Genomic DNA, 25,395 nt, shown 5'->3' on the forward strand with positions numbered 1-25,395 from the left:
AAAAAAAAAAAAAAAAAAAAAAAAAAAAAAAAAAAAAGAAAAAAGAAAAAGAAGATTTCATCGTTAGTTAGATACAGTTAGTACATTTCTTCTTAAACTAGAAGGAAAAACTTGACATGATGTTGTGTTCTTGGCAACTTTAAAGTTGATTCAAAAGATGCCTCACTTTTATAAAAGAAAATCCAATATTTTATGACTAATCTGATGAACTGCCGTTCCTTTGAGCCCCAACTGATTTCATCATAGAAGTAAACGATGGTTTACAGAAAATCACTTAGATGATCAAGTGACATTCTATTCGTAAACAAATTATTTTGACTTCGACCCTGTTTTCGCTAACCAAATGCTACTCTTCTCCTTGATCTAATGCTTATGCAGGTTCTTCCATCTCTGGTATTATCCCCAAGCGAATGTCGAGATCTTTGGTGAGGTAAGTGATGAAAGCACATATCAGCAAGTGATGGGAAATTGAAGAGTTTTATTTTCTGGAAAGTTTTAAAGCTTGCTTTTGTTTAATACAGGGGCTAATCAGCTGGACAATCACTTGCTATTTTGTATACACTCCATTCTTGATTAATTTATCAAGGTGGCTCATGATGTCTGTGGTGGATTCTGCTGCTGTAAAAAAAGATGGGTCTGCTTAGTCAAATGTTTTTCTGCCTAATAGACTGGAAGATTGGAGCTGTGAAGGTAAATAATTAATTTTGATGACATCATTTTTTTTTTCTTTTTCTGTTTTTTATAGGAAAGAATCATTCATTTGAATATGAATTCAAATTTGAATGAGTAAGAGGGGAAATTAACTAATCTACTCAAAAAAATAATAAACTTATTCAAGTTTAAGGACTTTATTTAACACACATCTTTGCGGTATAACTTCATTTCTAGGATACTTTCCATTCAAAATCCATAATGCAAAGACTCTGCGAACCGAAGAACGTGTATTATAAACAACCAATTTGACTTGCCCACCATTAAGATTCTAGGGTTTTGTGAGAGGCCTAAATAAATGCCCAACCATTGGCGTTCATTCATATGCACCATTTTCTGAAACGAACTCCCAAATCTTATCTTCTTGAAGCCAAGTTGGGTAATAGTACTTCACTCAAATGGCTTGGGGCAATTAATATTATTAGCTCATGTGCAGTTACAGGCCATTTTCATACAAAAATAGCTACTCTCTTCATTGCCTTTCTGTTCTGCGTCCTTTTTATTCCTTTTATATTGGTTTGATTCAGAAGCAAGCAAGTGGGTGTGAGTTAAATTCCACCTGCCAATTACTTTGGGTAACTTTCATTTTGATTCATTTATTGCCCATTTGCATTAGCTGTGAGCTTTCTGCTGCTGATTCCTACTGTGGGGAGCGTTGGATGTCTATCATACAAAAAAATCTCCTTTCTATTAGTACTTTCAGGTTATGTGATCCTCATCGGGTTGAATATACTTTTGATTCTTGAATGTATCCTTTGATGACAAATTGATTAATTTTTACGAGTTTTCTGATCTTGCGATTTGAATTCTTATATGGTAGACCTTAATAGACATTGGAACTGAGGCTTGAAATCAATGCTCAAACTGAGGTAACCATATGTGAAGGTATACATTTGAACAACTTGACGTTTTAATTATAAATATATATTTTAACTAATTGAGTTATGTTTGAGAAAGGTAATATTAAGTACAGATTGGGACCATGGAAATAAATCTTTCTACTTTTTATTGCTTACCTGGTAATAGAGTTTTCTTGGAAATAAATAATTATAGTTTTTATTGCTTACGTGGCAATATATTTATTTTATTTTCCTTTGTTTCATAGGTGACAACACATACTTTTGAATGGTAAGGACAAAACTATAATGTGAAACTTCACTTTCTCTTTCTTTTTTGTTTGGTTCCTTATCGTTTCAAATGTCAAATATTCAAATATTTCTTAGTAATTGTTTGAACTCTAAGAAATAAAAATTTTCAAAATTTTCAAGAAAGAAAAAAATAGTCGTTTTGCCACATGCTAGCTTCTGATTGGTTAATATGCCATGCGTTGTGATAATATGTGACCACGTCACCATATATTTTGGTCTTTTTTGCAAAATTGCCCCACTTTTTTTCTTTTCTTTTTTAAATGGATTTATGAATGAGATAACTACATATGCTAATAAATAAAGAAAACAACTTAATTTTTAATTTGATAAATAATTTATTATAAAAAAAAACACGTAGCATGCAGTTTGACAGTGAGTTTTGACAATTGTCATCCTTTAATTAAAATTGACTTTTTTTTTTTTTTTTTTTTTCTTTCTCCATCGTTAATTTTAAAAAACCCAACAAAATCGGGTTCAACAGCTATAGCTCTCATGATTTATTATTATTTAGTTTTATTTATTAAAATCAAAATTGTAGTTCCAACTTCCACTTACTAACCACTATTGTTTTTATTTATGGATTGAACTACCTATTATAGTTTGTTTTCACTAAAAAAAAAATGGTTATATTTTTAGCTCGAGTTTCTATGTTAGTTTTATCGGGTTTAGTGTATTAATTTTATATTAGAAGGGAGTTACGTACTTAATTTCATAACGCTCATTGCTAACTAATTTTGTAAATGAAGATGTGATAACTTACCATATAAGAGGAAGATCGATCATAGATTAGGTCTAGTGGGCAATATTGATGATAAAAGAAAATAATATAAAGTTAAAACACTTAAGTCAACTTTCTATCATTTTATCCAATTGCTTGCAAACGATTTTGTTGAAACTTCTACACGTTTATCACCAACTTTCTCACACGCATGTTCACACACCTGGTCTACCTATCTTCTATATCATGCTTAAATTGTTCTTACTTATGAGGTAAACTAGAGCGTAATTCAATTAATTTAATTATAAATTTCAATTAAGAGGTCAGAAATTTGAATTTTCATATCATTAAAGGGCAGGAAGAAATGTTACTATAGGAAGAAAAAATTTAAAATTTTTATAATAAAAACTAAAAATATTGGTTTAAATAGAAAATAATTTAATAATATCTAAAGTTAAATTACTAAAATGACCCGCCCCATTAAGCCATTACAAAAGCGGTCATATTTAACCGTTGAACCAATGCTTTGAAATTCATTGTTTATTAATTATTATTTTGATTTTTCTCTTTCAATTCTTGCACGTCCAATCAATCATAAAATATAAAAAATAAAAAAGAATATATATTTAAACAAATATTTTAAACAAAAACAAATTAATAATTTTTTTTATATATTTAAATAAAGTAAAATTATATTATTCTAACATTTGATTTCTTGATATCAAACATTAAATGGAAATTTAATCTCTATTTTTATTGAAGAAAAAAAAAAAAACACTCATAATTTAATATTGGGAAGGGTGAGAAGCACCAACATTTAATGCTTTCAAGATTAAAGTAGGTGAGGCATAAATGAAATTTCTCCCCATCTTATTTTTTTCGATCTCCCAACTTAAATTATTCGATATCTATATGAATAATCGAGTCTACCGGTAAATGAGAGAATTTAATAGCTAAAAAGACTTATAAAATTGAAAGTTACTATCTATACCAATAATGTGCACTTTCTTTTTCAACGACTCTATCACAAAAACTTGATGATGATGAAGCATATTTTACTCAGCAATTTTATGGAGCATGACCTTCATTGTCGGAACATATAATAGTGATGTTTAAACAATAAGATGTTTTGATAAATGTGTTGGGAAATTTGGTATTTTTGATAATGCAGCTGATTTCAACAAACTCATTAACATCTCTGCCCTTTCTCTTCCCCTTCCCCTTATATTCAGCTCACTCCACCACTTCTCTTGTATTGCATGATTTGCTTCCTTCTCTGCTGCTCTCTGCTCATTTCCATTGTAAGTCCTCTTTCTTTTCTCTGTTTTTCTGCCTTTTTTTTTATGAATTTGGAAGTGGGTTTTTGATGTTCAACGTGTTTGCTCCATTTCCATGCCTGTTTCCCTCTAACCATTGCTAAATATCAGCAACTTTCTTGAAAAACAAGCTCTGTTTTCTTCATTTTCTCTCCTTTTCTGTTTATTTTGATGAATTTGGAAGTGGGTTTTTGATGTTCAACCTGTTTGCTCCATTTCCATGCCTGTTTTCTTCTCACCATTGCTAAATATCGGCAACGTTCTTGAAAAAACAGCTCTATTTTCTTCCTCACTCTGTTTTTTCTTTCAAAACTTCATAAAGTTTTGGGCCTTCTTGTTTCTCTGAGCCCCCAATTGGAAGCATTTGGGCATGGTGGTTGGCATCTCATTAATGGCTGCCTGCTGTCTTTTGATAGCATTGTACAACTTATATGTAGAACCTGACCCTTGTAATTAATTTTGCTGAGAACAAAGAAAATTTCCATGAAAGTTGGGGGTAAATAGTGATGCATTTTGTTTGAGTCTCATTAAAGATCAATGCAACAGGTTTTACAGAACTGAAGAATGAAGAGTTTTTCGATCAAGGTCGAGGAAGGAACGGAAGGAAAAGACGGTAAACCGTCGGTCGGTCCGGTTTATCGCAATGTTCTTACAAAGGATGGCTTTCCTCCTCTATATGAAGATTTGAGCACAACTTGGGATATTTTCAGGTGCATATGTCTTAACTAGTTGAACTGTGCACGGATGGTTGTATTCCGTTCATGTTTTATTATCTTTGCAGTGTTTCAGCCAAAAAGTATGCTGGAAAGCGAATGCTCGGATGGCGGAAATTTGTGGAAGGGAAGGTGAATTCTCATAATCTTTGAAGAAAAGATGATAGAACTGTTGATGAACTTAAATGGTTTCGGTGATTGATCGATATTATGACGATTCTTTTCGGGTTCTTTGTTTCTTATTTTTGGTATTCAGCCTGGACCTTATATATGGAAAACTTACCAAGAAGTTTATGTTGATGTTCTTAACATTGGTTCTGCACTACGAGCGGTTGGTGCCAAAGCGGTAAGCATACTTCGACGATTTCATGGATATGGACCATATTGTAAGAACTGAGAAACTAAATACGTGTGACAGGGCTCTCGAATCGGGATTTATGGCGCGAATTGTCCGCAATGGATAATTGCTATGGAGGTTTAGCTGAAACATTCTTAAAATCTTGTCTGAATGTTTTATAAGCTGTAATAGCTTTTTGTCGTTGTTTCAGTGTTGGTGATATCAGATAACTGATACTCTAAATGTTTTGTGTAGGCTTGCAATGCCCACAGTTTGGTTGCTGTGCCACTCTATGATACACTTGGTAAAGTACTCCTTTTCGGGCCATTTTCGATAAGGGTACCATCAACGGTTTTTCTGTTTCTCAAACGAGCACCATTGGGACGTTCTGGAAAGCTTCTTTTTCATTTTGGTCTCTTACTATATTCACTAGAATGAAGCCCGAATACAAACATAGGATCTAACAAGAGAACAAACATTACTCAGGATCTCTCAAGTCCTCCAAAAAGTCCATTATTTCTCTCTCCCGATGCACCCCAAACATAGCACGTCCCCAACTGGGACGTTGGTGTTGACCTCAAATTTGCTCGTAAAGACTATAAGCGGATCTTCTTCACTCTATCCATGCCCTCAAAGGCTTTCTTCAGTACCTCCCAAGCTTCCTGAGAAGACTTTGCAGGGGCAATCCACTCAAACGTGGCATCATCTACTCCTTGGTAGATTGTGAATAACGCCTTCTTCTCCTTCTTCATCTTCATCTCCTCCTCCCTGAATCCATTCACCATCGTGTCCCATGCTCCCCTTCTTCATGGCTCACCCGTACTACTTTCCATAGGGTTCACCCATCTTAAAGCCAGCACTACGAGAGACAATAAGTGTGAGATCCCACGTCAGTTGGGGAAGAGAACGAAACATTCTTTATAAGGGTGTGGAGACCTCTCCCTAGCAGACGCGTTTTAGAAACTTTGAGAGGAAACCCGAAGAGGACAATATCTACTAGTAGTGAGCTTGGATCGTTACTTAAGAGTTTGAACTTAGAGCCAAGAAAGCGTCTTCAAGCATTCAAAGCTCTTTGTAAGTTATAATGATTCTTAAACTAAATGAATTGCAGGACATGGAGCTGTTAATTATATTATAGAACACGCAGAGATTGATATCATTTTCATCCAAGATAAGAAAGCAAAAGAGGTAAGAACTGCTTTCCTGTTAGTAAAGTATACAACAAAAAAAGGGACACGCTTAGAAATTCTCTGCTTGTTTTGCAGCTATTAAGTTCTGAAAGCACGAATCCTAAGAGGCTGAAAGGTAAGAACGACGAGACAAGACGGTTTTCGAGCAACCGTTGAACCAATTTACCGAGTTCAATTCCTTTTGCAGTAATCATCTGCTTTACATCACTGAAGGGGGAAGAAAAGGCCGCAGCAGTAGGCAACGGGATAAAACCATACTCGTGGGACGAGTTCCTTCGCTTGGTCCGTTTTAAGTCTAAATGTCTGTTTTATCATCCTTCTTTACATGTCGTAGTTGATACGTGAATCTATTTTGAATCAGGGAAAAGAAGATCCATTCGAGATTGTTCCTCCACGACCTCTCGACGTTTGCACGATTATGTACACAAGTGGAACGAGTGGAACTCCCAAAGGCGTCGTGTTAACACATGAAACGATCACAACGTTTATTAGAGGAGTTGATGTCTTCATGGAGCAATTTGAAGACAAGGTAGATAAGTCCCTTTGTTTCTTTTCTAGCTCAAGTTTTTCTTTGTTTATGACGTAAAACTTTTCGTCCATAGATGACCGAGGATGATGTGTATCTATCTTTCCTGCCGCTTGCTCATATCCTCGACCGTACGGTCGAGGAATATTTCTTTCGTAACGGCGCATCCGTTGGCTACTACCACGGGGTATTGTATTCTTCATGACCTAATAAACTTGACTCAATAGAATAAGATACAATCGTGGGCTACATCCAACATTAACATCCTCTAGACCTTTGATATGTAGGATCTCGATGCGATAAAAGATGATCTAATGGAACTAAAGCCGACGCTTTTGGTTGGCGTACCTCGAGTCTTCGAAAAAATTCACGAAGGCATGAAGAACATTGCTCGTCGTTTGTAATTCGATTGCTATTAACTCGTTAATCCATGGCCTTGTTAACATGGCAAACCAAATCTGTATATTAGGAATCAAGGAAGCTGTACAAGTACTCAATCCAGTGAGAAGGAAAGCTTTTGATTTGCTCTACAAATAGTAAGTCTTTTATCTCTATGTTCTTGTGGTTTCTTATTCCTTTCGTGATTCTTATAAGCTCAAATGCTGAACTTGCAGCAAACTTTCGTGGATGAATAGCGGATACAAACAGAAGGACGCATCGCCTTTGGCAGACTTTTTAGCGTTCAGGAAGGTCGACTCCTACTTTTCTTATTAGATTACACGTTCTCGTTTCGGGCTACCTTACAATCACTCAAAACTTCTATAAGTTCAGGTGAAAGCTAGATTAGGCGGTCGTCTTCGACTAATAATATCTGGGGGCGCAGCCTTGAGCGCCGAAGTGGAAGAGTTTCTAAGGGTCACATGCTGTGCTTTGTTCGTCCAAGGCTATGGTAAAACTATGGTTTTAATACTCGTATAATTAGCACAATCCTATCTTTCAAGATTCTCCGTTCTTCGTCACGATATGATTAATAAAGTTTCTCTCGAAGTTGTTTGTGAATGTAATGATGTGGTACATATAGGATTGACTGAAACTTGTGGACCAACTACTGTTGGCTTTCCTGATGAAATGTGTATGCTCGGGAAAGTTGGTGCTGTTACTCTATACAACGAGCTTCGCTTGGAAGAGGTTCCCGAGATGGGTTACAATCCGTTGGGGGATCGTCCATGTGGGGAAATATGTGTGAGAGGGAAGACAGTTTTCAATGAATACTACAAGAATCCGGAATTAACGAAAGAATCGATCAAGGACGGTTGGTTTCATACAGGTGATTCGTCACGTCCTTCTGTTGTTCATGTCGAATAATTCATTGGTTTTTCACTTATTTGTTCCATTCTTCTGCTACTTTAGGAGACATAGGAGAGATCTTTCCTAATGGGGTTGTGAAGATCATTGATAGGAAGAAGAATCTTATAAAACTATCCCAAGGAGAGTACATAGCGCTCGAGTACTTAGAAAACGTTTACTCTGTTACCCCGATCGTCGAAGATGTAAGTTTTAAATCGTGTTCCTCTAAGCCTATGGGAACAGCTTTTGGTGACTTGAGTTTCTTTGATGTTGTTTTTTTTCCAAAGATATGGATATATGGGAACAGCTTCAAATCAAAACTGGTGGCAGTGGTGGTGCTACATGAGGAAAACACCAAGAAATGGGCAAATTCAAATGGTTTTTTGTGTTCTTTTTCTGAGCTTTGTTGTCTTGAACAGCTTAGACAATATGTTCTTTTTGAGCTCACTTCCACAGCTGAAAGGACCAAGGTACAATCACTCTCGGCTCTACTTCCTGTCGGATAAGTAGTATGGCACCATGAATATCTGATCATGTTTTTTTTTTTTTCCTTTCGTATTATGTGAGATCCGGAGAACAAAACATTTTTTAAGAGGGTGTTTCCACCTCTCCCTAACCTACGTATTTTAAAATCTTGACGGAAAGCCTAAAAGGAATAATATCTGCTAGCGGTAGGCTTGGATTGTTATAAATGTTATTAAAGCTGAACACTGGGTACTGTACCAGTAAAGATGCTGGCCCCCTAGGAGGTGGATTGTGAGATCCCATATCGATTGGAGAAGGGAATGAAACATTCCTTATAAGGGTGTGGAAACCTGTCCCTAGCATACGCATTCTAAAACCTTGAGGGAAAGCCCAAAAGAGAAAACCCAAAGAGAACAATATCGATTAGTGGTGGACTTGAGTGGTTACAAATGGTATCAAAGCTAAACATTAGACGGTGTGCTAGCGAGGATGTTGGGCCCCCAAGGGAGTGGATTGTGAAATCCCACCTTGGTTGGAGAGGGAACGAAACATTCCTTATACAAGGGTGTGGAAACCTCTCCCTAGCACACGCGTTTTCCAAAGAGGACAACATCTATTAACAGTAGGTTTGAGCTGGTACGTCAAAAGACTATCGATCATCTTAACTCGATGTCTTTGGCTTGCACCAGTTGAAACGTTTTGAATACATCAAAGGAGTGGTGCTGGAATCGCGCCCGTTCGATATAGAAGACGAATTGGTCACGGCGACCTTGAAGAAGAAGAGAAACAACTTGCTCAAACACTATGAGGTTGTTGGTTGGAAACTTTTTGTTATTTTCCCACAGATGAAGTATTCCGAAACTGAGACTAATAAGCTGCCTTTTGTTGCAGAAGGAAATCAACGCAGAATATAAGAACTTGGAGGCCAAGAGGTGATGAAGTTTAAGAGCTCAGCTGATGAGTCTGAAGCATACGTTAAAATCCACATGTTATAATAATATAAACAGCATCCATTTCTTGGGAAATTATGTTGAAGTAAATGTTACTTTTGAGACAGAATTTACTTTTTAGGTTGAATTTGTTTGGTACACAGTTGAGTTCACACAGCCTGAATGAATTGCTCATATTTAAACTTATAAGTTGGATTTAAAAAATTAAAAAAATGAAACCCAACGATTCGACCGGACCCAAATGATAGTTAAGTCCACTACTAATCGATATTATCCACTTTGATATGTTACGTATTGCATATATTGTCTGTTTTGGCCTATTATGTATCACCGTCAGTCTCACAATTTTGAAACGCATCTACTAGGAAAAAGTTTTCACACCTCTATAAGAAATACTTTGTTCCCCTTTCCATCCGATGTGATATCTCAAAATCCACTCCTTGGAGGGTCTAGCGTCCTCGTTGGCAAATCAAATGTCTGACTCTGATGCCATTTGTAATAGCTCAAGCCCACTGCTAGCAAATATTGTCATCTCACAATCCACTCCCCTTGGAGCCTAGCATTCTCGCTGACAAATTGCCCGATGTCTAACTCTAATGCCATTTGTAATCCACTCTCCTTGAAGGCCCAATGTCCTTGCTGGCAAATCACTCGGTGTCTGGCTCTGATGCCGTTTGTAATAGCACAAACCCAGATATTATTCACTTTGATCTGTTACGTATCATTATCAACCTCACGATTTTAAAACGCATCTACTAGGAAAAAGTTTCCACACCCCTATAAGAAATGTTTCATTCCCCTCTCCAACTCCTCCAACTCCCCTAAATTGCCTCTTCATATTTATACCAAGCACCACCAATTTTTGGAAGCCCATATGACTAAGTTCAAAGTTCTGGGTTCTGGTAAGAGCATGCCAATTTAGCTATAACAAAAACAATATGAATCAATCAAAAGTGAACTATCTGTACAAGAACAAACCCAGCAAAAGCATCGGAATGTTCGAGTCCTTCGCATATTTACAGATACCAACATGATCTAAAGCCTTCGATCAAGTTATAAGGTATATGAAAATTTCAGTGTAAAGGAGCTGGCGATGTCTTACCAGATTAGTGACACTAAACTTCAGTATTCTAACTAAATTGCACAGACCTTCCCCCAAGATCTTCAGTTTTCAAGGAGTGGTTCTTCAAATCTTCCACCGAGCTCGCTTCTCCTGCAAAACTGCATTAGAACAATGGATTTAAGATGAAGAACACACAAAAATAAAGCATTTACTTAAATAAACCATAAAAGATCGAGCTACACTGACTCGAGAATGTGGGATTGCAGTATGTTAACATTTGGGAAAGATTTAGACGAATGCTGAAGAGGTATCAAGCCTGCACTTCTGCTACTGGAAGGCACGGGAGACTCGAACATGATTGCGCTACCATTAGCACTCATTCCTGCCAGGGAATTTATACAACATGAACAATTATCCTCATTTTTCATCAATATCAATTTGAGAGCTTCTTGTAATTATAGTATTTGACATACCTTGAAGGATAATGACTACAAAGAACAGCAATGTGATAAACAAAGCAGGTAAGTTGCTGTTGAATGAAGACGTTTTCTCTGCTTTCATCTTCTTCAAAGCTTTTATTCTCTCGACCATGGCACGCTTTTTCACTGCCAATTGAGTCATCTCTTTAACAAAGATCCTGTCAGCAGCATCCAACGACGGACCCCTTGGAGGTCGTGGTGGCTTGTGAAGCTTTCCATTGTTCTTAATCATCTCTTTAACGTTCTTCTTCTTCTCTGCAAGAGCTCCGAGTTCTCGTCTCTTTTCTCCATCTAAACTCTTGTCTATCAACAACTCCACGTTCTCATCAACACCAAGCTTATCGAGCTTGGTGGAATTACTACTGGAATCAAAGCTACACCCTCGATTTATAGATCCATTAGTGCACAGAAACCCACTCCGAAGCCTACTGATAGCTTTCCTAACATGTGGTTTCGATGTCGAGTCAGATTCACTGCTCAAATCATATTCGCTAGTATAATCACCACCTTCAAGATCTATTTCAAACTCTCTATCTTCTGTAGCCATACAATCTAAACCACTCATGTAAAGAGGTTCTACTTCCCATTACGGCAGGGCATTCATTCTACCAAGATCCCGAAATGAAGGGGCCTTCTTTTCTTCTCATCTTCCTAACACTCTGGTGAACCTTTTAATTACAAAAAAGTAAATCCAAAACAATTAGCAATGGACCAAGTTACCAAAAAACAGAGAACCAACTTTTTATCAGATTTTTATGTAGTGCAACTATGAACTTACTCGTGAACTCTGAGCATTGAGTTTATTTACCCTTATCAATATCATCCCCAAACTTTGAATTATCAATTTTCTATGATCAATCGATAGTATTAACCACAATAACTAAATAAAAGCATAATCCAAAGCTAAAAGGGCAAGAAGTTGAGGGACTGCTCTAACTTCATGAACTAAATCTATAATCTAAGCGTTAGATACATTAGCTTCTTAATGTGCTTATGTGAGCAAATTTCGTTTCAAATTTATCTTTGTACACGTTCATACACTTCTGAAAACACCAAATTCAATAGAACTCAACAACACAAATGAAATGCAAAAATTGAATCATATACGTAGCGCAGATTGTTTCTCCTCCTGAATTCAGTCATACCAAACAAATTACACAATGAAAACTCCATATTCAATAGAACTCAACAGGGAAAATCTCTCTCCCCCAACATACATGCAATTATAGTAACAGGAAAAGGGTAGGGGAATTCAAACATTGACGAGAGAAAGAAGAACTCACCGACAAACAGTAAATCAATAGGAAGAAGCCATTTCTGCCATTTTGAAGCTGGAGTTCATGGAGGGATTCAACTGGCACACGAACAACAGAAAAAGATCTGGGGAATAAAATAAAAAAAAACCTGAGGATATGAATGATTTGAAGAACAAAAATGGTGAGAGAGGAAGAAAGAGAGAGAACCCAGATCGTGAGATTAGAAAAGAGGAGAGAAATTTGGGACAAAATCGAAATGGAGAGAAATTTCAGATCTGAAAACGTGAGGTGCGGCGCTTAAATAGGCAATTGTCATTTCTAAAACTAGTTCATCTCGCCATTTCCAATTCCAACTACAACAAATTCAATCCATAACACATTATTTTTAGCCAATAATCTTAAAAATTTTAATAATTTATTAAAGTTTATAAATTTGTTAAATACAATTAAAAATTAAGAGGGTCAAATAGGAATAAACCAAACAAAAATTAGGACTAAGCGACTAAATTTGAATATGATTCGAATTATTATTATTATCATCGCATTAATAAATTAATTTAAAAAATAACACATTATATGTATAGAGGATTCTCAACTTTCACTCTGTGCATGATAGATATTATCAATTTAAACATAACCAGTAAATTATCCGCAGTTTCCACGTCTAGAAATAACCGTAATAACCGATTTATGAATATCTAGACCAGAAAACTACTCGAAGCTTCGAAGTCTGGATAGTCTCGATAACCGGTTCATAGACGTAATAACCAGTAAACACTATCCTAAGCTTCCATATGGTATGAAATAGTGGTTGAATTCAGTCAGTCATGCTGTTGCTGCCCAACAATTAGTGAAGGAAAACAGCAGAAAGAAAAGTACTCCAAGGAACCAATTCATAACTAATTCAAAATCTCAACCGTTCATGAGAACTTCATCTGAATAATAAAAAATCTAGGACGAGATTCCATGGCGCTCTTTACAACAAGTATCGAACCAGTCTAACTATCAAACGTAACGATAAAAACGGGAAGTAGGCTTCAATGAATCAGAGAGACCATTGTTATCAACTCAGTCCAAGACCGTATGATACCAACATATTTACCTTTGATTAGGCGTTCCTCCATGCATTAGGCCTACCCAAGATGGATCTGAATCCTGAAAATTTTGGAATGAAATTAAAGCTATTGCTGGCCATTTCCTGTAAATCCAAAATAACCTTCTAATGGACATGGTGTCTCTAGTCCAGGCATGCTATGGAGTAATATGAAATTGGGCATCATGGAGATTATGTACTTCCAATCATACCGCCAACAACCCGAAAAAGATGAAGATAACTAAAATCCTTTAAATTTGGCTGAAGAGTTAGACTACTTACCAACTTACTTCCAGGGGGTTAACAAATTAGTATCGTTTGTAAGCGCTTCCGTATTCGCCGCGCCTCTGACGTTGAAACTCCCCAAAACTACCATGAGGCCTTGAAGGATAATTCTCCATATGATTTGGATACTTGCTTCTAGAATCAAGGGCCGCTAAATTAGCCCCTTCATAATGGGAATTGACTGAGCCACCTTCATACTCAGAATAGTTATGCTGCTTATAACCAGCAAAACCTGAAGTGGCCATGTGCTGGTGCACTTGTTGCTGACGCCTTTGGGCATCAAGTTGGTGAAACTCATCCCATTGTTTTGCATGTGTTCCCCTCAAATGAGCCAATTTCTTCGTGTAGTTCTCTCTCATCTCCCTTATAGTCTTTTAATAGAACCATAAGTAGAAAGCACAAACTTTAAATTAAAATAACGAAGAGTACAAATTTGAGTCGTGTAAAGAGATCCAAAATGATATCCAAAGAGGGAAAATGGCAACATGGAAAAATACGAAGATACACCAGGTGTCATTTGATGTATGATTGCAATGATAGGAGACCCATACCTCACGGTGTTTATAGTTCTCATCGTCTTCTTCTTTATCACGAATCTTTCCAAGTTCAGTTGCTTCCCTTTTATACTCCATCTCCAATTCTTCAAGAGAATGGGGAAAAGCTGGATACTCGAACTGACGACTAGTTTGCAAATCAGATCCTCTTCTCTCACTATCACATCCTTCCATTCTACCATATGCACTTTTGTTCTGATAACTATCATATGAACTGAATGAGCTGCCAGAATAAGGTGGATGAGCAGGAGATTTTGAGTGGCTTGAACGACCTCTAACTCTGTCGTTGCTATAAGCTTCACAATAAATGAAGAGCAATGTTAAAAATAGACAAATGCTAGAATGTGTTGTGGTATAATTCAAAGTGATCATCATATAATCAAATGAAAAAACCATAGGAGGAAAAACAACCCAGATGCCCAATCATAAAATTGTTTTGTTTTGAAGATAAACTGATCAATTCAGATCCTATCCCTGATATTTACTTCAGAGTCGCATATATAAGCTTGAACAGAAGAACTTACCTTGTACAGCAAACAAATATAAGCAACAAATAACATTATTAAGAAGGCAAAGAGATGGAGAAAACAAAGATTGCTACAAGCTACAACATAGAATTACCAGCTTTCTATTGATGCCGTTAACATATCCTATGCTTTTCCTACCTTGAACCGAGCCCCTTGGATATTTCTGCAGATCATCACGAATGCGGTTTTCAACAGCCTTCTCCTGTCTGCTAAACCTAGATTGAAATTGTGATGCATTTGTAGGACCAGAATGTGATCTACGGATGTCAGAACGTTGTGATCTTGAGCTAACTGGGCTTCGCTCAGGTGACCTGGATCTACTCATGAGAGAACTAGAAAAACCCTTCTGATCACCTTCCTCCTTAATCATCTTGAGCACAACATCTACTCCCTTTACCAGAATTAGCCTATCCTTGCCACTAACAATGATGAATTTCTCATCCATCTTGATCTTACAACCAATATCCTTTTCAATTTTCTGTACTACCCTATGAGTGAAAAGTGCTCTCACATGTTTATCCCTGGCTGGTACCCTTTCAAAAAAATCTTGAGCTTTACGATTTGATCCCAAGGTAGATGGGCATCCCTATGAATACACAAAAATTGCAAAGTAGCATCTGTTAAAATAATGATAACTCGCTTGAATTCTACCGTCACGTAAAAACAGGGATATGAATTTAAAGCAAATAAATTAGTTTCAGAAGGTCTACTTCTTGTCAGAAAACTATCTTTCTATAAAACAAATCATAAAGCATCAAATATTCTTAGTCTCTCTCCCCTTGCATGCAAGCATCCACACAAACGACGCATGAGTGCGAGATTGAGAGAAAACTTTCAATTACTAGGCAATGCTTGTGGAGGTTTTATTGGATGTACTCTCTGCTCAATTGTTCTTTCTAGCTTGCTCCCTATTACTTAGATATTCTCTCATTTACATATAGTTGATAAACTTTTAAACGTGTTTAATGAACCCCTTAAGTTTTAAATGCGTCCAAATAGTACAAAGACTGCCTAATACAAGTGAGACCATAAAATAGAACTCATATGTTGTAAAAAATCTATGTGTAATAACTTAACAAGATCAATAAAACGTTTATAGTAGTAACAATACCTGAGTAAAATGACCTGATTCTCCACATATTTTGCAGACCATTTCTTCCTCTTTTCTCTTCTTCCAATTCCTCTCTGTAGCTTTTGACTTGGCCTCCCAAACCTTGGCTTCTCGACTGGTAAAATCAGTTGGCACAGCATTGGGATCACGAGGTTCATCCTCCTCATCAAAACCTGCATGAGACCTTTTATTTGTATTTGTCTTATCTTGTACTACAGCAGCGGTTGATCGTGGAGGGCCAGTGTACTCCTTGTAGAGTTCACTAAATTCATCATCTGCATCCACATCTGGTGAATTCGCCATCACAAGAAGATCAAATTCAGTTGAGCTCCTGCATTTGTAGAATAAACCACACTAATCAATGTCCTGAAAATTGGCAACTGGCAAATTAGGCATACCTAAAAGCGAGAAAAATGCCCAATTCAGACTAAAACCCCCTTGAATTGAAAAAAGAAAGAAAAAAAAAAAATAAAACAGAAAATTTCTGGAGATAGGGAAGCAACCAGGAAAAGGAAAACTCACTAGCTATCCCATTATGCAGTTATCCATATCCTAATTCAAACATTTAGGTTCAGATATAAGGCACCAATTAACTCCTAAGAACAATTACTCGGGAAACGTTTTCATTTCGAATCACAACCCACACTCCAACGCCACAACTCCCTTCCGCCGCCAGAAGGAGAGAGCGTGTGTGGTACTTATCGTCGCCGGAGTAAAAAACGAACGCACACTTAAATTAGTAAATAAAATCAAAACTAAGTCGTAATGTCGAAGCATATTAACACATTAAGCGATAGTGAGCTACTGTGGATCGTGAACTGAAAGATATTGAAGCAAAACTAAATCGTACAAATTACAGAGCGGGGACGAATAGAAGGTTTTTTTTTTCTCCCCGAGAGAAATAAAGATCGGGAAAAAAAAAAAAAGAACAGACAAATGGAGAGAGACTATTGCTGACAGCAACAAATAATTCAAGTTAAACGTGAAGGACGAACGGAAATTAGAAGAAGGAAAGAAAAAACGGAGAGGAGAAAAGCGAAGGAAAGCAATACACCACAAGACCGGAATATAAAAAAACTGATGATGGGAGACGAAGGAACGAAGTATAAGACGAAATCCGCGAGGAGAAACGAAAAATACCTTGTCGTCGGAGGGAAGAATCTGCCGGAGGCGGAGGCTGCTACCGGAAGGGAGGGAAGTGGTTATGGCTCCAACTGCCGCGAAATAAACCAGAGACTCCGATAGGGTTTGATAGGTATTGCTAAATTACTTATATGCTCCCGTGATTTCCAGTATTTACATTTGACTCCCCCCTCACAAAATGTGTAATTAATGGAAAAAAAATAGAATCAATTCAAATTTTTTAATTGAAATTGGTTGAGTTGATGACTCGATTCACGTAACTGAGCTAGCTTAGAGAACCCGACTCATGACGAAGTTAGGTTAGAGAACTCGAATCATGGTTCCAATTGGTGACCCAAATTAGTACGAGTTGGGTTAGAAAAATCTTTTGGATCAATATAAATTGTTTAGTTAGTTGAATTAGTGACTTGATTCACAAGACCGAGTTAGATTAGAGAACGTGACTAACTAGGTGACCCAGGTTAGGAAAATCTTTTGAACGGATTAAAAAATAACCCATTCATCAATTTTTTTTTTTAATTCCTCTTCATTAAACAACTCCTTATTTCCTTTCCATTATTTTACATTAATTTCTCTCATATCTTAAGTAAATATTGTTGGATGATAAAAGTCCCACATCGGCTAATTTAGAAAATGATCATGGGTTTATAATCAAGAATACTATCTCCATTGGCACGAGACATTTTAGGGAATCCTAAAGTAAAACCATAAGAGCTTATACTCAAAGTAGATACTATCATACCATAGTTGAGAGGTGTGTTTATCTAACAAATATGTTTTTGCTTGATTTATTTTTTATTTGAAAAATATTTAAGATTGATTTTGTTTTTTTGAAAATTAAGTTTATTATTATTATTTTTTATTTTTATTTTTTTTTGTTGATGATCCAGTGCGGAAACTCGCACCGAAGTTTCCGTGGTCATCTCTCTTTCATCTCGCGCGCTCGTCTTCGTCTTCGTCTTCGATTCTGCATCGCTTGTCCATCCTCAGGCCTCGAGTAATTTTACGTTGTTTCGATTCCAATTCTTCGAAACTGGAGAGACATCGCCCAACTTCTTCGGCGCCGCCGTGGCCATCCGACGACCACCGCCCCAATTTCAACCACCAGTTTGATCCCTATGTTCAATACCCCAATCACCATCCCGTGCCTCCTTTTGGCGAGCCCAATTACCCCCCACAGTACCCACACCGTCCGCAAGCGCCGCCGCCTCCGCCGCCTCCGCAACACCAGCCGCCGTTCCAGCACCAGCACCAGCCTCCGCCCCCGCCCCCGCCGCCGCACCAGCACCAGCAGCCGTACCAGCACCAGCGTAATAACTGGAACCATCCAGAGTTCCATAATCCTCCGCCGGACTACCGTCCCCCGCCACTCTTTAACGGCGGGACCCATGAGGTGTTCGGAAACGGCGGTATGAGGCCGAATTATGGGAATCAAAATGCTAATTTGGGGCGTAAACGGCCTAGAAACCAGCCCATCAGAACAGTTCCTGCAGGTAATTTATGTTTGATGAGTCATAAAATTCAGGAAATAGCTAAACTGATACTACAATGTGAACATGTAAACCTAATTGAGCTAATTACTTCTCATAGTCCAGCTTATAATTCCCTGCTGGATTGTGAATTGAACTTAAAAATTAAAAACTGAGACTTAAATGTTCTTTCTTTGTTGGGTCTTTTCAAATTTAGAAGTTCATCGCGGGTACCCTTAATTCATCAAAAGCTGTTTCTTTTACCTGAATCTACTAGTTCTGCACGTTTCCTTTCCCAATGATTATCCCTTGGTTCTGTATGAACGCGTTGGGAAAAAGTATTTTTGAATTTTTGTACAAGAATTCCAAGAGTATTTTGCAATTAAGTGGAGATTTACGCTAGAAGCATCAGAATACTCTTTTAAGTGTCTAATTTGAGGCGCAGGGGAAGCTTTTTAGTTCAATGGCTTTCTGATATTGCTTTTCTTTAGAGTAATCAATTTGTTACTCCATAATGAATGCCTTTGAGATGGTTATTTTTCTTTCAAGATCATGCTGAGGCTGGTGGTACTGCGAAATTGTATGTTGCACAAGTTCCCCGAACAGGAACCGAAGAAGCTGTAAGTTTCAATTTCCACGGTTTTCCAATTCATCGTTCTAGCCGAAAGAGTTCTTATGAAGGAAAATTTATGGTCTTATTATCTTGTCATGGATTGTGGTTCCATCTTTTCGGTTCTTTTTAAGTTTTCTAAACATTTTTGTGTTGGGGTTTGTATGTTATCTTCATTTTCTTACTTTTGGGACTCTTGGGGACGTTTATTTCACTCCTCAAGAAGGTTGTATGCAATTAAAGATGGTTGAAATGTTTTTGTAAAGTTATTCAAATCATTCTGAAGTACTAACAGAAAAATTCTTCCATAAAAAAATTTAATATCGACTTTTTTTCCCTGGTATCCTTCTTCGTTTTTCGTTTTAAATATTTAACAAATATTTAAATCTTTGGTTTCAGATTCGTCCCTTGTTTGAAGTTCATGGAGAGATTCTCGAGATTGTCATATTAAGGGATAAGCTAACTGGCCAACAACAAGGTATTCTCTTCGTTTTAAATTCCATTCCATTTTATTGTTCTGCCGGCTAATGGGTTGACTAGAGCATCAATATGCTCACTTTTGATCTTTATACATTCATAGTAGTACTAGGGGGTGAAAATTGAGTGTGGTGACAGTACCTTGCCATTTGGAAACGGGGAAGCAAGGCACTTTGGAGAACATAATATATGCTGACAAGTACTTCGAGTTGATTCCATAGTGAAACATCCCCTTGCAAAAGCGAACTCTTATTTATTGGATTACTGTCATTTTATTCCTTCTCGATTTCTTCGAAACAGTTCTTAATTCTTCCATACAATTAACACAAATATCTACCTGTTTTATCTATTTACTTCTTTATGGCTATGTTCCTTTAAGTTGATTTTGTCGTGCTTCCTTTATGGTTATCATCTTTAATTGAAGTTCAGTGAATGAAATGTCATTTTTAAATTTCTTCTCCAATCTTAGTTGCTTTAAATAACAGCTTCGATATATACATTTATATTGGATTATCTTTTATGGTTACGAACCGAATGGATTCTGGTTACTGAATATGGCTTAATGCTGTCAGTCATTTGAGGTTATGAGAATAGAATAATGGTATTAAAGCAGGTCTATGATTTTCACTTCAGGTAGTTGTTTTGTGAAATACGCTACCTCCATTGAAGCAGACAGGGCAATCAGAGCTTTGGACAATCAGTATACTTTTCCTGGAGTGAGTTATTAGCTATAGTCTATTATAGATGAACATATTAAATGAAGCACTTGCTCTTATTTTGAAAGTTCATTTCCTATCAACATAATTCGGTAAATGATTACTGAGTCGTTTCTGCTGTTTCTGGTAATATTTAGGCAATTCGTGTCATAATGGCTTTTTGTTCTCTCTCTCCTATAAAAAAAAAATCATGTCGTTTCTTATTATTCTTTTTGTAATAGGAAATGACTCCTATCAATGTGAAATATGCCGATGGTGAAAAGGAGCGCCTTGGTAAGTTTCTGGCATTTCTGACCTCATGTTGCATCGCGAGGACGTATTTTTCCTCTATCTATGCTGTATTATTTGCATCTTAGCAAGGCTATTTCACTTTGCAAAACAGTAGTTAAGCATTGTTTTGTAATTCGTTCTTGCATGCTAGATTTTGATCTTTGCACAGCCATGGTGAATATCATTCTGATTATTTCCCGTAAGCGTGAACCCCTTGATCAATTATCTTATCTCTATGCTCTTTTCAAATTTTTTATTTTTATGTTTTATGTAGGAGTACTTGAAAAATTGTATGTTGGTAGCTTGAATAAAAATACTACAAAAAGGGAAATTGAGGAGGTAAGCCATATTCTTCGCGTTCATACAACGTTCAGTTATTTTCTTAAAAGAAGCATTGCTCTTTTGGTTCTGAGGTTTCAATTTTAATACTTAACAATTCTTTTTATTCCTAGGTTAAAGTCACTGAAAGAGTCCCCACCATAAACTTTTTGTTAACTACATTACTGGAAAGATGACTGAATTTTTTAAAATTAATTTTGTATGATTTTTTAGGGTAACTTGAGAATAATTAGGCAACTTCATTTTCATTTTCTATTAAGGAGTGTGGAAACCTCTCTCTAACAGATACTTTTTAAAATCGTTAGGCTGACGGTGATGCATAATGGTCCAAAGTGGACAATATCTACTAACAGTAGACTTGGGCCGTTGCAATATATTTGATCAATTTAAACAGATAATTAGACGCAAATTAATTTTAAAATGCCACACAATTGTACACAATATATATATATATCTTTTAAATATGTCCTCCTTTCCCCTGAACTGTTCCCCATGGTTGCATAAGCTGAAAGATTAGATGTTTTTTTGGTTCTTGAGCTCAGATCATGGTGGTTGCTTAGGATAATAAATAATTGGGGTTTTTGTTGATGGCCATTTGTGGTGCTTCAAGATTAGTCTAATATTCCTTGGGTTTTCATGAACTTGTCCAGACCCACACAATTACATAGAATATCTCCTCATCATCCTCTCCCAGTATGGATTTTATTTAGGTTTTGGCTATTGTGTGTTGTGTGGACTCTGAGGATGTCTTGCATATTATTTGAGGGCATATTCTCCAGTGCCATAAAGCTTATGGATGATAGTTTGAGGAAATCACCAAATAAATGAGGCTAAAAAGTTGATTATTTTGATTTATATTATTTGTTTATCTGTAATTTATTCAATTAAAAAAATTTTGTGAACGTTTCACTGCCAGGTATTCTCACCTTATGGTTTTGTTGAGGATATTTATATCATGCGTGATGAGCTGAAGCAAAGCCGAGGTGCGTAAAATTATCCGCTTGGGCGATATAACTAAGAAATCTTGTGATCCTTCTATTACATTTATTGGGGAGGATTTTAAATTGTTCATTGTCCTTATCTGAGATTATATCTTAAAAAGCTATAGTTTCCAATTTACTGCATAATTTCTTTCTTACATGTGTCATGAAACTTGTACAATATGAAATTTTGAGCAGATCATGGTAGAGTAAAAGCTCTATTCTGATGGACAAAGTACCTATAGTTTATCTTGTGTCGAAAAATAAGTTGGACTCGACAAATTATTTTCATCATCTAATATCAATGTTTTATGTATCAAGCCATTGAGGCTTTCAACTTTTTTTACTAGATGGCTAAATTAACTTTAATTTTGGGTCAGTCTCTCAATTTATGCTTCTGATTTCGCGCTCATGCTTTCTGAAGGATGTGCCTTCGTTAAGTACGCTCGTAGAGATATGGCAATGGCAGCAATTGAAGCATTGAACGGAAAATATACGATGAGAGTATGACTCGTCTATATGCCCATCTATAGTCTGAGCGCACGATCAGGCATTTTATGTGTACATTACTCTTCTAAGCGTAACATTGATTTCTTGTTTGTTCGTCACCAGGGTTGTGATCAGCCGTTGATTGTTCGTCTTGCAGAACCTAAGAAACCCCGGATTGGTGAACAAAGGTTCGGCCTCCTAATACATTACTCCTTTCTTAAATATGAAGAATAGTCTCGTGTTGCTGATTTCTCATCTGTCGTAACTATGATAATAATCAACACTTCTAGTTGCTGTACCATAGTCTTGCTTCTTGCAACACCGAATAACGTTCTTTAAATCTTTCGAGGCCCACGAGAGTACAAATAGTGTGTGTGTGTGTGTGTGAGAGAGAGAGAGGAAGCAAGGAAATACGGGAGCCAATTCGTGCCCGCTTCAACTGTTATGCTTATTTTCTTATTGGTCGTGTCAATTTCAATTGTTGAACCTCTCTTTCTGCACAGAAGCAACATGTCAGGCAGCCCAAAATTTGGTCATCATCCACACCCATTTAGGTACATTGTGTGTTTATTGCTTCCTTTTTGTTTACTAATTTTATAAAACAAATTGTTTTCTTATTGGTTTAACCTTTTCTAGACCAGAGCTTCCTCTTGGCCCTCCTGCTGGAGGATGTTTTCCTAATAACCCATATCCCGGACAACAAAACTCTGCAAGTTTAGGGCCACCAAAGAGTGCTTCCCAAGTGGTATCCCATGCCCCTTTCGCTCCTAATAGCATACAGAAGCCACCCCCTCAAATACAAGAACCCTCGTCATCTTTTTCTCAAATGCCATTGCGACCGATGAGACCGACACAGCAAGTTTGTCAGCCTCCTACACAGACTGATTTTTCTAAGATGCCGAATCAGGTGCATAGTCAGCCCAGGCAAGATTCACATCAGCAGCAGCAGAATTTACAGGTTCATTATGAAAGTGATCTGAATTATAGTATTCTCCTAAGAGTTGTTTACTGTGCGGGCAATAACTAAAGAGGTCCTTTAATGTCGGTTTGTCTCGGTAACTTATGCATGTATTCTCTTTTATGTTTTTGTGCAGGGTCCTCCAGCACGCGATGTTCAAACCTTTACCGGTACTCCCAACTCGCCTATGACACATCCAAGTTCTCAGGTAGAGGGTCCTCTGGAGTGCGATTGGAGCGAACACACCTGCCCGGACGGTTTCAAATACTATTATAACTGTGTCACCTGTGAAAGCTTGGTAAGCTTTATACTCAGCCAGCTCTTTTGCCACAGTTCCCCCATCTTTTATGATATAAACCTTTGAAAATTGGTCCTTAGTGGGAGAAGCCAGAGGAGTTTGCCACTTTTGAGCAACAATCAAAGCAGGAAAAGCTTCAAAAACCAAACCGTGCAGGTCGCTCTTCTCCAGAGGGGCTTCCTCAGCCAAATCTCTTCAAACCCAACGTCCAAACTTCCGCAGCTGTACGAGTTAGTATTCATACGCGATATATCTATACACGAATACGTACAGTTCATGCATTCATTATCTTCTATATTTCGTTAGGCCATAGATACAGCTTGTGATTTCAAGTTCCGGGTTTCGGTTCTCACTAATTCTTTAATATGCTCAAATTCTTCTGCAGGAGTTGGATTGTATGCGACTTCAATCAAAAGCAAGTCCTGTTGTTAGTCCAGCCTGTGTTTAACAATGCTGTTTAAGTTATTAGGAAGGTTATTTAGGATATTTAGTAGTTTATCCTGTTAGCAACTAACGTTGATCCTTTTGATGCCTAGTCATTACAATGTGAATTAGGATGGTAACAAAGACTACACGTTAGCTGCTCGACTAGCGAGTACACGATGATTTTGTAATGCTCGTGTAAAGCTGATGCTATATAGTCTATTGGCAATCTCAATGTTCCTGCAAACACTTGGTATAGTATATGTATGAAGGAGATAGGCTAAGCTTGCATGCCACTTCTGTCGAGTTGCTTCTCTAAACGGTAATTAATGTGATATTAATACTTTAGAAGCTGTTGTTCTTACTCTTTTTATCCATTCAATACGTGTAGTAACACATAGCTCTGATCCCTATTCTTCTCATATTATGAACATATATGAAATTGAAGGACATTCTAAACTATACTTGTGATTAGTTGTATATACTTGCTATTATGAACGGGTCCAATCCTAATCGTGCATTTATTTATAAGTGTTTTCAACCATAATAGTCTAAGCCTATCGTAGTAGATACTGTCCTCTTTGGACTTTCTCTTTTGACTTTGCCCTCAAAGTTTTTAAGACACGTATATTAGCGAGAGACTTTCACACCCATATAAGTAATGCTACGCCCTTTTTTAAACTGACGTGGGATCTCACAATTCACTCTTGGAAACCCAACTTCCTCATTGGCACATTTTGTGCTGTCTAGCTTTAATACCATATGTAACAGTCCAAGTTCACCGCTAGGCTTCTGCTAAGAACAAGTTTCCACATCATTATGAGAAATGTTTCGTTTCTCTTTCCAACCGATAGAATTCCACATCAACATTGTTCAAAATGAAGACTCGAATTTCTTATCTATAATATAATATTTTTTTAAAAAGTCTAGTTCGACAAATATTCAACATAATCGACAATATATTATAATTTATATCCGTGAAAAAAAGAATTGAAATACACATAAAGAACGCACCTTGAGGTCATAATCAAGGATCCCTTCTCAATAAAAAAAAGAAAATAAATTAAAAATGTAGGGTGTTGTAGGTAACTTTTGAACTCTCTTTCGGCCCCTCCATTTGAGGCTAATTTTATGGATTATTGATTTGCAGTTCAACAAAGAAAAGAAAAAGAATATTCCCATTTGATGCATGGAAATGTACCTAATCTCGAAGTCTTCACCTTTCGGGAACCAGACGATAATAGAGAAGACAAAAAAGCTAGATGTTCGTGTCATTCTCTATCCGCCTGCTCTCTCACACCCGATCTATAAACCCTCAAGTCCTAACAAGCTCCAAATACAAACAAAGTTTATAGTAAAATATTTTACGAGCTCATACCCTGTTTAAATATCGACGGTTGACGTTGATCCAACCGTGTGTGAAACTCCATTATTGTTGCATATTCTCATGTCCACATCATTCAATGAACCAAACCCACAAAAAAACAGGACGTT

At 36.9% G+C, this 25,395-nt stretch overlaps 5 protein-coding genes across 7 annotated transcripts in view; 3 read left to right on the forward strand and 2 right to left on the reverse strand.

Moving 5' to 3' along the window:
• The window catches only part of LOC111493103, a 3,313-nt gene extending 1,796 nt beyond the window's left edge, over positions 1 to 1,517 (forward strand). Inside the window, exons 4-6 of one of the 2 annotated variants that reach the window (XM_023142719.1) lie at positions 379 to 430; positions 522 to 690; positions 1,239 to 1,517. In XM_023142719.1, the coding sequence (XP_022998487.1) occupies positions 379 to 430; positions 522 to 644 (175 nt within the window). In that variant the 3' untranslated portion in view covers positions 645 to 690; positions 1,239 to 1,517. The remainder of the gene's footprint in view (positions 1 to 378; positions 431 to 521; positions 691 to 1,238) is intronic. The other variant, XM_023142720.1, reaches the window with a different exon arrangement.
• Positions 1,518 to 3,755: 2,238 nt separating this feature from the next.
• Positions 3,756 to 9,499, forward strand: LOC111493051 (long chain acyl-CoA synthetase 1-like). The gene is made up of 20 exons (XM_023142644.1): positions 3,756 to 3,878; positions 4,440 to 4,603; positions 4,675 to 4,738; positions 4,863 to 4,952; positions 5,025 to 5,081; positions 5,199 to 5,247; positions 6,055 to 6,131; positions 6,209 to 6,248; positions 6,321 to 6,415; positions 6,495 to 6,662; positions 6,736 to 6,846; positions 6,947 to 7,034; positions 7,129 to 7,195; positions 7,274 to 7,349; positions 7,431 to 7,548; positions 7,681 to 7,926; positions 8,010 to 8,149; positions 8,234 to 8,416; positions 9,101 to 9,220; positions 9,303 to 9,499. The coding sequence occupies exons 2-20, from the start codon at positions 4,458 to 4,460 to the stop codon at positions 9,345 to 9,347; spliced, it is 1,980 nt and encodes a 659-aa protein (XP_022998412.1). The 5' UTR covers positions 3,756 to 3,878; positions 4,440 to 4,457; the 3' UTR covers positions 9,348 to 9,499.
• Positions 9,500 to 10,227: 728 nt separating this feature from the next.
• Positions 10,228 to 25,390, reverse strand: LOC111493099. 2 transcript variants are annotated; one of them, XM_023142710.1, is made up of 5 exons: positions 25,380 to 25,390; positions 12,187 to 12,307; positions 10,898 to 11,571; positions 10,671 to 10,806; positions 10,228 to 10,582 (listed from the first exon to the last, which is right to left on the reverse strand). In XM_023142710.1, exons 3-5 carry the CDS (start codon positions 11,466 to 11,468, stop codon positions 10,492 to 10,494), a joined length of 798 nt encoding a protein of 265 aa, XP_022998478.1. In that variant the 5' UTR covers positions 11,469 to 11,571; positions 12,187 to 12,307; positions 25,380 to 25,390; the 3' UTR covers positions 10,228 to 10,491. The 2 variants fall into 2 exon arrangements, with proteins under 2 accessions (XP_022998478.1, XP_022998477.1); XM_023142709.1 differs by lacking the exon at positions 25,380 to 25,390 and having other exon boundaries at positions 12,187 to 12,471.
• LOC111493068 lies at positions 12,995 to 16,991 on the reverse strand. The gene is made up of 6 exons (XM_023142665.1): positions 16,870 to 16,991; positions 15,730 to 16,060; positions 14,757 to 15,204; positions 14,089 to 14,387; positions 13,535 to 13,908; positions 12,995 to 13,314 (listed from the first exon to the last, which is right to left on the reverse strand). The coding sequence occupies exons 2-5, from the start codon at positions 16,030 to 16,032 to the stop codon at positions 13,561 to 13,563; spliced, it is 1,398 nt and encodes a 465-aa protein (XP_022998433.1). The 5' UTR covers positions 16,033 to 16,060; positions 16,870 to 16,991; the 3' UTR covers positions 12,995 to 13,314; positions 13,535 to 13,560.
• On the forward strand, positions 17,748 to 24,265 carry LOC111493069 (flowering time control protein FCA-like). The gene is made up of 14 exons (XM_023142666.1): positions 17,748 to 18,365; positions 18,891 to 18,961; positions 19,351 to 19,429; positions 20,062 to 20,144; positions 20,366 to 20,417; positions 20,689 to 20,753; positions 21,670 to 21,736; positions 22,158 to 22,237; positions 22,346 to 22,410; positions 22,726 to 22,776; positions 22,859 to 23,180; positions 23,317 to 23,478; positions 23,559 to 23,708; positions 23,864 to 24,265. The coding sequence occupies exons 1-14, from the start codon at positions 18,284 to 18,286 to the stop codon at positions 23,924 to 23,926; spliced, it is 1,392 nt and encodes a 463-aa protein (XP_022998434.1). The 5' UTR covers positions 17,748 to 18,283; the 3' UTR covers positions 23,927 to 24,265.
• Positions 25,391 to 25,395: the final 5 nt, after the last annotated feature.

This window comes from Cucurbita maxima, unplaced genomic scaffold (genome assembly GCF_002738345.1).
Source record: "Cucurbita maxima cultivar Rimu unplaced genomic scaffold, Cmax_1.0 Cma_Scf00018, whole genome shotgun sequence".
NCBI classification, from domain to species: Eukaryota; Viridiplantae; Streptophyta; class Magnoliopsida; order Cucurbitales; family Cucurbitaceae; genus Cucurbita; species Cucurbita maxima.